The sequence below is a fragment of the Trichosurus vulpecula genome, chromosome 4 (genome assembly GCF_011100635.1).
Source record: "Trichosurus vulpecula isolate mTriVul1 chromosome 4, mTriVul1.pri, whole genome shotgun sequence".
Lineage (NCBI taxonomy): Eukaryota > Metazoa > Chordata > Mammalia > Diprotodontia > Phalangeridae > Trichosurus > Trichosurus vulpecula.
The window spans coordinates 106,550,901-106,563,497 of NC_050576.1; the positions used below are offsets into that span (position 1 = coordinate 106,550,901).

General features: G+C 37.3%; 1 protein-coding gene across 2 annotated transcripts in view; it reads right to left on the reverse strand.

The window, feature by feature from the left end:
- Positions 1 to 12,597, reverse strand: part of RBBP5 (RB binding protein 5, histone lysine methyltransferase complex subunit) — a 37,163-nt gene that overhangs the window by 22,570 nt on the left and 1,996 nt on the right. For both annotated transcript variants that reach the window (XM_036755922.1, XM_036755923.1), the window contains exons 2-6: positions 9,075 to 9,100; positions 8,640 to 8,812; positions 5,553 to 5,693; positions 5,011 to 5,173; positions 2,210 to 2,319 (exon numbers count right to left, since the gene is read on the reverse strand). In XM_036755922.1, the coding sequence (XP_036611817.1) occupies positions 2,210 to 2,319; positions 5,011 to 5,173; positions 5,553 to 5,693; positions 8,640 to 8,812; positions 9,075 to 9,100 (613 nt within the window). The remainder of the gene's footprint in view (positions 1 to 2,209; positions 2,320 to 5,010; positions 5,174 to 5,552; positions 5,694 to 8,639; positions 8,813 to 9,074; positions 9,101 to 12,597) is intronic.

The following is a 12,597-nucleotide window of genomic DNA, read 5'->3' on the forward strand; positions in this document are numbered from 1 at the left end:
AAGTGGTCCTTTAATGGGATAGAAGACTTTCAAGCATTCCTGTTTTCCTATTCAATTGTTCATATAGCTCTTATCACCTTTAGCTCTACCATTAACAATACTTCCATACTTCTAATCTCAGCAATCATCAAAAGATTACCCCAAAAGATAAAGCAATGTTATTATCAAGGTCGTTGGCCTTTGTTTAATGCAGTTAGCCACCATTCTTTTTTCTTTCCTGTGCCCATTGAGGCTAGGGCACATCCTTAAAAAGTGAGCAGTCACAAGTGGGCATTAAATTGCTAGGTAGTTACAAATGGTTGTAAAAAGTCAAGAAATCCCTAACAGTATAAAGTTTAGAGATCAGGCCACCAAGCCCAGGAAAACCAGATGGCCAGGGCCTGGAAGCCAAGGCCAAGGTTCTTAACATAAAAAAAAAAAACAACAAAAATAAAGACCCAGCTGTTCTATATTCCATGTAGTAAAGAGATCAGCTGCACTATTTTGCTAAGGTCACTGTTCCTGGCCATCCATTTTAGTTAATTGTTTTTAATATCCTGTGGGACAGACAACTAAGTTTTTAGAGTTGTGTCTAAAACAAGAGAAGTTCAGTCCTTCTGGAAAGTAATTTGGAATTATACAACACAACAAAAATTTGGTTTAAAATGTTCATACTCTTTCACCCAAAGATTCTACTTCTAAGTCTATAACCCAGGATGATAACTGACAGAAAAAAAGGTCCCATATATACCAAAATATTTATATCAACACTTTGTGTGGTAGCATGGACCTAAAAACAAATTAGAAGCCTATAGACTTGGGGAATGGCTAAACAAATTATAATATATGAGCAAAATGGAATATTACTATGCCATAAAAAAATACAAACAAGAATTGAGAAGCATGAGAAGACTAATATGAACAGATGTAGAGAAATTAGCAGAACCAGAAAGATAATAACACAATAATGCAATAAAACAAATGAAAAAACAATAAAATAAAATACAGTACTGTGTAATTACAATGACAAAGCTTAATGCCAAAGGAGCTGAGAAAGCATATCTCCCTCCTTTCAGAGGTAAGGGACTATGAGTGCGGAATACTGCACATACACTGTAAGCCAAAGTCAATATTTTGTCTAGTACTGCTGAACTTTTAAAAATCTTTTTTAATCAGGGGATGGCTTGGTTCACTGGGCAAGGGAGGGAGAAAGATACATTTGGAAATGAATACAATGTAAAAATAAATATAATAAATAAAGTTTTTAAAAATAAAGAGTAAAGAAATATTAAGTAAGGAGTCCTAGGGACTATTGTAACAATAAAGTATATAAGCTTTATTCAGTACATAGAGGCTTTATGAAACTGCTCATCTGTAATGCAAAAAAAATTTGAAACAGAAAATACAATTCTACAATCTATTTTGACTGATTAAAGGCCTTCTGAATAGTTTCATTTGCAAGAATAAATAATATCCAGATAAAGTAAGGTATCTATTACTGTATTTGGTTAAATAGTTTCATGCATTTAGAAACTGACTGAGTCTATTCATTTATCAAACTAAAACTGCCCTAAAAATAAATAAAAATGGTAAAACAATGTTGTAGAACTTCAAGGAAAACAGGCACATGCATATATTGCTGGAGGCAAAACAAACTGCTACCAAATCTCTAGACAGCAAAGTAGCAGATAAAACAGAAGGCAAAAGAGAGGTCATGCCCTTTGATCCAGTAATTCCACTATTAGGACTTGACTTTAAAGAGGAAAAGAACCCGTTTGTACAAAGGCTAGTATGTGCTCAGTCATTATCAATGAGTATGTAAGGGTCAGCTGAATCTTTAAATGATAACAACAAGAAAGGGAGCTATCCCTTATGCCTGAGTCTCAGAATCACAAAGACCTTACTAGGAAGGTTAAATAGCTCTAATTAAATGTAAGAAACAAAGTGCAGTTAACATTAAAAAAAAAACCTGACAACATCCTAAATGTAATATTATATCATATTACCATAAAAACCCACAAAGAACGCACAGAAATATGGAAAAGTCTATATAAAACAAAGTAAGAAAAGGAATCCAAGGCACACTGTCTCCACTAAGACCACGTGAAAATATTTATAACAGTGAATAAGTTTCTACTGCAGCATCAACATTTCACTATAAAGCTAAATAAAAACAGAACAGAAAGAAAAGACTAAAGCTGCCCTGAGTAAAACCAGGGTCCTGACTCACCTCCCCTTCCGAGCAAACTCTATTGATTTTATAGCTGTGGTATTGCTGGTCCCAGTTGTTACTCTGAAAGAAGCAACTAGATCCTGGGTATCTGTTTTTAGGACCAAGATCTAAAGATTAAAGAAGAAGAAAATGAGCGTCCTGAAGACTTGTTGGCAGCCTGACCTGACTCTTATTGGTAAATCTAGGATCATCTTCCTCAGTAATCTCTGTAGCAGTCAGTATTCATTCAAAAGTCTAAATCATATGAGTTATATACCATATCAACCTCATTAGCCAACATTGCACTGACCTTTCTTCAAAGGGCAGTGTTGATATTCTTGAGTATTTACTTTAACAATATGTAAGAGATAATGTTCAAGTGTAGATCTGAAATCCAATTACTCGCCAAATGATTAGTCTTGTCTAAACTGTATTCTTTTTATGTTTCCAAATGAGAGGAAAGAATAAGACCCCAGAGAGACTACTACATTGTAGCTTTCTTTATCATTTAAACTGTATTTATGAGTCAGAAGAATAAAATTATAGTTATCACCTCTTACACTTCCATGACTGAGAAATAATTACTGAACCTCATCTGCAAAATCAGGATAACAATACCACTTCTGCCTATTTCACAAGAAAAGTGATATGAAAACCATAAATGTAATCTTATTTTTTGTTTTTTAACCAGACCTATGGTTTCATTGGCACAGGGAACTCTCAAAGAAGTTTTTCCTCTACCAATACAGTTCTGCCCCTTCTCTCCAACTTAAGTCTTAGAGAATTGGCTGGGACACCAACAAGTAAAGTGACCTGTCCAAGGCCCCACAACCAGCAAATGTCAGAAGCAGGATTTGAACCTAGGTCTTGGCTCTGAGGAGAATCCTTTATCCACAATGCTATGCTTTCTCTCAAGGTATTATAATTATCATCATCTTTTTTGAGAAAGTTTAGCTAGAAATGGTCCTGGGCAAACTGCTATCCCTCTGCCTTTAAAAAATTTAGTGTTTGGCAAACTACTATACCCCACAGTAGCTTTATGAAGATTAACATTTTCTTTAAAAAAAAAAAAAAGGAGAAGCGAAATAATAGATATTATCAGCATAACTGATAACCCAATTAAAAACTTATAGAAATACTTCTGGAACTAACACTTCAAAAATATACTAGTCCAGGCTTATTAAAGGTACACAAGGTGTTTCAGATGGTTACAAACTGTGTTTCCGTTATGTTCTGACTACATCCACACCACCAGAACTTCTCCATATCCCCCAGATATCTGTCTCTCTCTAATTCCTTTTTTGCTTCTCAAGACTCTAAAATAAAGTTTTTATTTGATGCTGAATAGCTTTAATTTTTTTTTCATTGCTTTGACTCTGTGTGACCTTAATGTGTTTTGGCTTTTATTTTCAATTACTGACTAAAGGTATCGGGAATTTCAGCCTTTCAGCAGACTTCATTAGCTTCCTCCTCAAGCTGCCATAGATGGCTTCTGAAACCTTTTTTTAAAAGTATTCCTTGAAAGCTCTACCTTTCTTCCTATTTTTTATTATTATTTATTATGTTATTCACATAGTCCTCATCTTTTTTGATGGAATACAGATACAAACAGTCCTGGGACAATTCGTCATCCTACTTTTCAATATTTTAATGTTCTGTAGAGTATCAGGTGAATAAAACAACCTGTTAGATAAATTACATATCATCATCATCATCATCATCATCATCATCATCATCATCATCATCATCACAGCAGCAGCAGCAGCAGCAACATTACCAGACATTAGCAAGGGTCCTGATCAAGCCAGAACTTCAAAACAGGCATCTTCTAAAGAAGCCATGAAATCAATGGCCAAAGTGTCCAAAGCCAAAAAAACAAAACAAAACCAGTATGCATTTATTCAACTCCAGGTAGAAGAATAACAAAAAATAATAATAAATTTTGCTCCAGTAAAGGTTCAGTAACCCTCTCACTTTATAGATGAGGAAAATGGAGGCCCAGTGAGATTAAGCAATTTGTCCAGGGTCACTTAGCACAGTGCCCTTATGCACAAATACTCACTACCTCATTAGAGGGAAAGTTGATTTGAATTACAAGCTGCTTAAAGCTAAGTTATTTTTTTTGTTGTTAGACTGGCATGCTGGGTAAACAGCTGACCTCAGAGTCAGGAAAACCTGGGTATAAGTCCCACCTCTGACACAAATTGGGCAAAGCACTACACCTCTATCCAAGTTCTCTAGGCAACTGTACTCACTGGGTGTTCTCTATGCCAAAGAAGTCACAGGTCCAGACCAAGAAAACAATTTTGTTATTTTCATATATTTTTTAAATATATATGTACTTCAACTAGACTAACAGTGTGCCTTAGTTGAAGGCTTCAATGATCTACTTTACTAGACAGTAAGAAGCTTGACCTCTATTAACTTACACATATCCCCTGGGATCTTGTTTATACTATTTTATTTGGCAAACATTTTTAATAGAGAAAGCCTAAAGGTAATCTTCAGTTCAGCCTCCAGGGATTTGAATTAATGAGGTTTTAATAAATCTCTGCCTCTCTTCCTGGTGAGAAATCAAAGGAAAACAGACAAAAGAATTTGAGTAGGAGGGGAAAATTCAGAACACAGCTGCCATAGGCAGATCCGTGCTATCAGATCACTGATATTAAGAATATAAGAAAATACAGCTAAGGAGATAAAATAGCCATGTACGTATAAACAAGGCCAATGCTAATTTGAAGAAAGAGTAGCAAATTCCTACAACTGAATACTTTTTGCAAGATTGTCTTAATTCTGAAGATCCTGCCTTGCATACTTACCTTCCCTTTTGCATTCCCCGTATAGATATATTCCCCTCGTCTATCAAAAGATGCAACCACATTCAGATCAGAATCATCATCTACTGGCAAGACGACATGTTTGGAATCAGAAAGGGTCAACATAACGGGAGCTGATTTCATAGGACATACAAGAACTTTGTTTCTGTTTAAAAAAGACAGATGCAAAAGGTTGTGCTTTGACATCTAAAGATTAATCCTTCACTTTCCCCCCTAAAAAGATCCTTACTTATTGACCCCTCAAATATCCCAACCTCCTAAAATTTCAACTAAAACAGTAGTGCTTACTCTTCTATGTGACCATTTTTCAAATAAAAGAAATTCTGGTCTATTTTAATTATAAAACTACAATAAAGCAAATTATCATTAGCTGCTTCTCTTAAAACTTCAAGGGCACCAACAGCCCACAGAACCAAATCATCTGCAAACATTTTGGGGGGCTGCCCAAACTAAAGTGTTCACCAATCCAGTTAGCTCATATAAATTAAGACCCCAACCCAAAAGACAATTTTGGCTAAACATACTGATCTCGGGGATGATACTGGACTTTCAGTATAGGTGAAGGGAATCGAAACCTCTGATCACAGTCCCCAGATAAGACATCCCACTGTGACACTATGTTATCAGTTGATGCACTCACAAGTTTGTGACCATCTCGACTCCAGCTTAAAAAAAAGAGAGATAAAAAGGTTACTTTTTATGTAAGTTACAGTGTACAAGCTTTCAGTTTTTTATTTTCACAAAATGTCCTAGTCTCTATTCTGTTTCATGGGTGAGTTTGCCCCATTCACAGCCATGACTGCTATTTTCCTACATCCTATTCTCTTATAGTTCTCCTTTTTCACCCTGTCTTCTCCTAAAAGCATTTGTTTTGCTTCTGACCACTGCCTCCCTTAATCTACCATCCCTCTTATTCCTGCCTCCCCCCCTTTCTCTTAGCCTTTTCCCTCACCCCTGTTGGGTGAGATGAATTTCTGTATCCAATTGTGTGTATGGATATTCTTCCCTCCTTGAATCAATTCAGCTGAAAGCAAGGTTTAAGTGCTACCCACTTCCGTGACCCCCAGCCCTGCACCAATCTCTCCTGTACTGTATAAACTTATCCTTGTGTGCCTCATTTATGTGAGATAATTGTCCCCATTCTTCTCTCTTCTTTCCCCCTCCCAGTGCATCCCCCCATGTCACTATCCTAGTCATCTTTTGAGATCATCCCAATAGAAGAGACTCCCACCCATGCTCTCTCTAAGAAGGCTTCCTCTAAGACCCCTGGTGATGAGAACGTTCTGATATGGTTACATGTAACATCTCATACAGGAATAGAAACAGTTTAATCTTGTTTAGTTCCTTATGATTTCTCACTCGTGTTTACCTTTTTATGCTTTCTCTTGATTCTTGTGTTTGAATTTCAAATTCTCAATTCCACTCTGGTCTTTTCATCAGGAATGTTTGAAAGTCCTCTATTTCATTAAATATCCATTGGTTCTCCTATTTCATAATACTCAGTTTTGCTAGGTAAGTTATTCTTGGTTACAATACTAGCTCCTTTGCCTTCCTATTATATTCCAAACCATTCCTTTATTTTGTAGCTGCTAAATCTTGTGTGATCCTGAATGTGGTTCCATAGTATTTGAATTCTTTCTTACTAGCTGCTTACAGTATTCTCTCCTTGACCTGGGAATCCTGAATTTTGGTTATAATATTCCTGAGAGTTTTTATTTGGGGATTTCTTTCAGGAGATGACCAATGGATTCTTTCGATTTCTACTTTACCCTGTGATTCTATGCTATCTGGGCAGTTTTCCTTTATAATTTCTTGAAATATGATGCCTACACTCTATCTTTTTTTTGCTCATAGCTTTCAGGTAGTCCAGTGATTTTTAAATTACCTTTCCTTCAACTACTTTCCAGGTCAGTTGTTTTTCCTATAACATTTCACATTTTCTTCTATTTTTTCAGTCTTTCAACTTTGTTTTATTGTTCCTTTATGTCTCATACAGTCATTACCTTCCACTTTGCCAATTCTGATTGTTTAAGGAATTATTTTCTTTAGCATTTTTGTGCCTCTTTTACCAAATGGTCAATTCTCTTTTTATAATTTTCTTGCATCGTTCTCCTTTGTTTTTGCAATGTTTCCTCTACTGCTCTTGTCTGACTTTTAAAATAGTTTTTTTGATCTTTTTTAACTCCTCTAGGAATTTTTATTAAGCTGGTGTCCCATCTGCATTTTTCTTTGCTTGTAGATATTTTCACATCATTGCTTATCTTAAGCTTCTCTATCACCACAGCAGCTTTTTATGGTCAGGTTCTTTTTCTGCTTGTTCATTTTCCAACCTATTTTTGACTCTGAACTTTATCTAAATGTTGAACCCTGCCCAATTCCAGGGGAACAAGAGATGGGGAATGTCTGGCCTGAGCTTATGTCTTTTTTTTTTTTTGTCTTTTTGCTGCTTTCATAACTCAGTCTGGGGGCATTTTAAGTTTCTGGTGCTTCCAACAAGTATGATCTGGAAAGACGTCTCTTCACTGCTCTCCTGGTCTGCAAATTCTTGACACAATTTGGGTCTGTTGGCTTGTGTGAGGCTGAATTTCTATAGACTGCTGTCTATTCAGTTACAGTTAACTGGAGGAGAGATTCCACAGGTTCAGAGTGACTGAATTATTTGCTGGCTCCCCATTGGTTTTGGTTTATTATTCTGGTTTATTCCATTGAAGGTTTATCTGTATGACTAAAAGTTAGAAATAAATCCCCTCTCTGCTCTTTGGGCTCAGAGCCACACAGCTGTGGTTCTTGGACTTGTTACTTATTCTTTACACAGATAGGGAACCTATTCCCTTGTGACTACTCCTCTGCCCTGGAACTTATGACCCGGAAATGGGTAATGGGAGACAGAGCTGTCAGATGGCACTCATTACTGCTCCCAGTGCTAGCACAATGATGCCCTGGGATCTTTCTTTTGCTTCGGTATTCAGTCCCCTTACCATCCTTGGGTGCTGGGCTGCTCCCCATTGCTGCTGCGGCCACAGCCTTGCGATGCTTCCACCTGCTACTACATGCCCACTGCCACTCTCTGTATAGCTTAGGGGTTCTTAATTTTTTGTGTGGTCTGGACTCCTTTGGCAGTTTAGTGACCTACTCAGTGTGAAACCTTCTCAGAATATTTTTATATGTGTAAAAGAAAATTCATAGGATTACAAAGGAAACTAATTACATGGAAATACAGTTACCAAAATGTTATCAAAGCAAGTTCATGGTTCCCAGGTTACGAACCCCTGGTCTAGCTCCTAGCTTCCATCTATGCAAGCCCTGCTTTTCACATGCTTCCCTTGGAATTTTTTTTTTGTGATTTTTGGTTTTGATTCCAATTCTACTTCAGACAACACCTCTCACCTCTGGTCCTTCTAGCTCCTCAACTTGTCTGCCTGATCTTGGCTCATTCAAACCAATTCTGACATCCAATTGCACATAAACTTCTTGGCCACTGTCTACCCCCAACTCCCTAAACCAGGGAGGGTTCAATCGGTACCATAAATCCTACATGGTCAAAGCCTTTGCTGGTCAGAGGAAGAACAATACACATCTCCAGTTTAAAATGTCAATAAAAGATTTCTTACCATAAAGAACAGACAGGATGGATGTGGGCACTAATTATTTTAGCAATGCCTCTTGTCAAGAAATCCCAAATGACAATTCGGCCATCATTACAGCCAACAGCAAGCAGCGTGCCCCATCTGTTAAAGGTGCAGGTCAGGGCCATACTGATGCAATCCAAAGTTCCATCAGCTTCCTAAAGTACAAAGAAAATATAGATAAAGCAAGATACTCCAATTAATTCCTCACACTTCTCATTCAGTTTAAACATTTTTCTTAAACTTAAATTGTCATAGTAACAAAAAGTTACAAGAGTTCTGACCAAAACTGCCCATCTGTTTTCCCCCTGCCACTCAATAAAATACTTAGCTCCCAAAGAGTTAGACCATCACTTTTTGGATATTTCCAACTACTGTCATGAAGATCTAAAAATGTGCAGGAGGACCCTGAAAGCTTACCTCCGGGTAGTTCTGTCCAAAGGACTCTGCAACAAAGGAAAGAAAGCATGTTAATTTTTAAAATAGCAGCAACATATTTTAGATTATCAGTGAAGGAGTACTGTCTCATGAGGAAGCCTATTTCACTCAGTTTTAAGTATTAAAAATTTTTTATTATACTGACCCAAAAATCTTTCTCCCTGTAAATCCTACCTCATGATCCTCTACAAAGAGTAAGTCTAACTTCTTCTTCTGGATGACAGCCTTTCAATCTTAGACCACGGCTACATAGCCCCCTTCCCCACCCCAGGTTTTCTTTTCTCTAGGCCAAACATCCTTACATTTCTGCCCATATGATGTGCCTTCAAGTTCCTTAGCCACTAATTTATAAAGTTACTCTAAAACAGGTTTCTAACCTTTTTGTGTGTCAGGGACCCATTTGATAGTCTAGTATCCCTTCAGAAAATGTTTTTAAATAATTGAGGGAAATAATACATTTCAGTTAAAGGTTAGTGAAAATAAAGATGTAACTTTTTCCCCATCCAAGTTCAAGGAATCCCCAAAATCTATTCATGGACCCCTTGGGTGTTCTGTGGGTGGCAGGTTAAGAATCCCTGCTCTAAAATCACCCAGAGCCTAATAACACTCCAAACATGGTCTATCCAGTACAGACTATAGCATGACTATTATATTCCTTTTTTTGACAGTATAACATAATGCTGCAAAAGTTTGCATGCTTTTGCTAAGTTTCTGTGCTGAAGTGTCATTCTAGCATGAAGGTGACCTGCACTCTCAGGAGAGCAACAAGATCTGGGAAGTAGAAGCAAGCCAGAAAAGTTTCAAGGCCAGGGCCTGGGATGGGCTATTTATCCCTTCAAGAACCAATCTAAGTTTAAAAAGGTTCATCATCAGAGAGTACTGTAATTTTGGCCTAAGCAACTCATGAAAACTAAAATATGAAAAAAAATTCCAACCTGCGTTACTGAAAGTAACATACACACTGATGAAATAATGATTCACAGAATTTTAAAGCAAAAAGGAACCTCAGTAGCCATCTAGTCCAATTCACACCAGAAAAAGAACCTCCAATACAACACACTCAACAAGCGGGAATGCAGCCTCTGCTTGAAGACCCTTAATGAAAGGTAACCCACTATCTCCCAAGGCAGCCGCTGCACTTTTAAACATCTCTACTTGTTAGGAAGCTTGTCCTGGTATCAAGCCTGGATTTGTCCTTTTTGTTGGGTATTTACTGACTTCCTTTGAAGACCTGATCACATCTTTACATGAAGTAACCAGAGATAGAAGAGAAGATCTCTTCCAGATCATCACTTTTATGTGAATTTTGGGAATCCATTTTTTTCATGTCTTCCTCAAGTCTCCCCCTAAATCTCTCCCATCAACTAATCTGAGCAAAGCAAGTCTCTTTACTTGTTCCTATAGCTACTTTGTACCTCTGCATTTGCATTTGTCACTGTTCTCCCAAGCTCCCTATTCTACTTCACTTATCTAAATCCTACCTACTTCTGTAACATCTACCTAAAGCCCCAATGATTTCATTACCGCTCTCTCTCAATTCCTATGAAGAAAAAGAAAACAGCATTTTTGGCTCACACATTATATTTCTGATTCATACTGAGCTCATAGTTGGTAGAAGTCCCGATATCTTTTTCACAAGAAGCCACATCTCCATATGATTTTTCTAAACTCAATAATCAATGAACCGACCAGAAACATTATGAGGTGCCAATCACTGCGCTAAGCACTTGGGATACAAAGACAAAAAGAAAACTGTCCCATCCCTAAGGAGCTAACATTTTCTAAGGGAAAAACACACACACACGTGTAAACTTAAAAGTATACACCAGGTAAAGACAAGGTAATGGGAAGATGGGGGAGGAAGTAGTGGAAGAAAAGAAAAGGCTTAGTATTCTACAGTTATTCTTTTTTTTTTTTTTACAGAAACATTAATTTATTTGTATAAAATTAACATAAACCAGCTGGGCTGCATATTACTTCTTTTCCTGAATGGACATCTGGGCAACAGCCTTCTGTGCTTCATCTGCAGCATCAGGGGAGGCCGATGGATACCATATGATGATACATTCAACTAGTTCTTTTGCTCTAATTCTATAGTGGTTACTTCCGAAAACTTGCACCTCTGCTTTTTCAGGCTTTTCACTGTTTTCCTCTTGACTGAATGGATCTATTTTAATCTGAGCTCCCAAAAGGGTGTCCATGGCTCGAATCCTCGATCCTTTCAGCCCTATGAGGGCCCCCACGAGCTGAGCCTCGACCATGAACCACAGAGGGTCTTTTTCTTGGGGCTTGGATCTCAGTCTCCGAGGACAGGTCTGGTTATAGTCTTCTCGAACAAGATGCTTACTCATGGTGTCCTTGGGACGCAGGTAAAGCCGGCCAAGAGCGGAGAAAAAAGATTCTTCTACAGTTATTCTTAAATTTCATCATATTAGATTTGGCCCATTGTGCTAATGTATCAAGATCTTCTTGGATACTGATTCTGTTATTCAATAAGCACTGGTTATCCTTTCAAATTTTTATAATTTAAAAATGATTAGTATTCCTTTAATGTCTGTATCCATAAAACTGATGAAAATACTAAATAGGGAAAATACTAAGAAATGAGACTTTGGGCAGACCACTAAACACCTCACTCAAAGTTAACATTCATTAACCGACATTCTTTTCACTTGAAGGTACAACATCTAGCTGCGAATTTATCCAGTCCACATTTCTTGATTTCATTTTCGATGACATCATGAGTTATCTTGTCAAACACCTTACTGAAATCAAAATATATTTTTACTTATAGCATAACAAAATCAGACTCTACAGGTCTAGTAACTATCTTAAAAAGGAAACTGAAGTTAGTTTGGCATGAATTGTTCTTAGTAAACTAGGCTAGATCCATTCAGTCAACAAGAATTTATTAAGCACCTGCTATTTGCCAAGCATTGTGTTAAATACTAGGGATACAAAAAAAGGCAAGAATACTGTTCCTGCTCTCAAGATCACATTCTAAGGGGGAGACAATATGCAAATAGGTACATACAAGAGGTACATACAATATGTAAAGAGATTACATACAAAATACAGAGAGAATAGACGGAAGGTGATACAGAAGGGAATATACCAGCAACTGAAAGGACCAGAAGATAAGAGTTGAGTCTTGAAGGAAGTCAGGGAAATTAAGTAGCAGAGGTAAAGTATTCCAAATATGGTAGACAGGTACTGAAAAGGCACAAAAAAGGGAGATAGAGGGTAGTGTATGAAGAAGAGCAAGGAGACTATATCACAGAGGGGAATAAGATGTAAGTACATACGGAAGTTTAAAAATGAGCAGGTTGGGAAGGGAGGTAAACAAAGGACTTAATATTTGATCCTTGGCATAATAAGGAGGGAGGAAGGAAAAGGTATCAGGTAAGAAGGGCAGACCTACAGTTTTAGGAAAATCACTTGGGGAGCAGAATACAAAATGTACCAAGAGATTTGCAGCAGGAAGGCCAATTAGGAGGCTACTGTA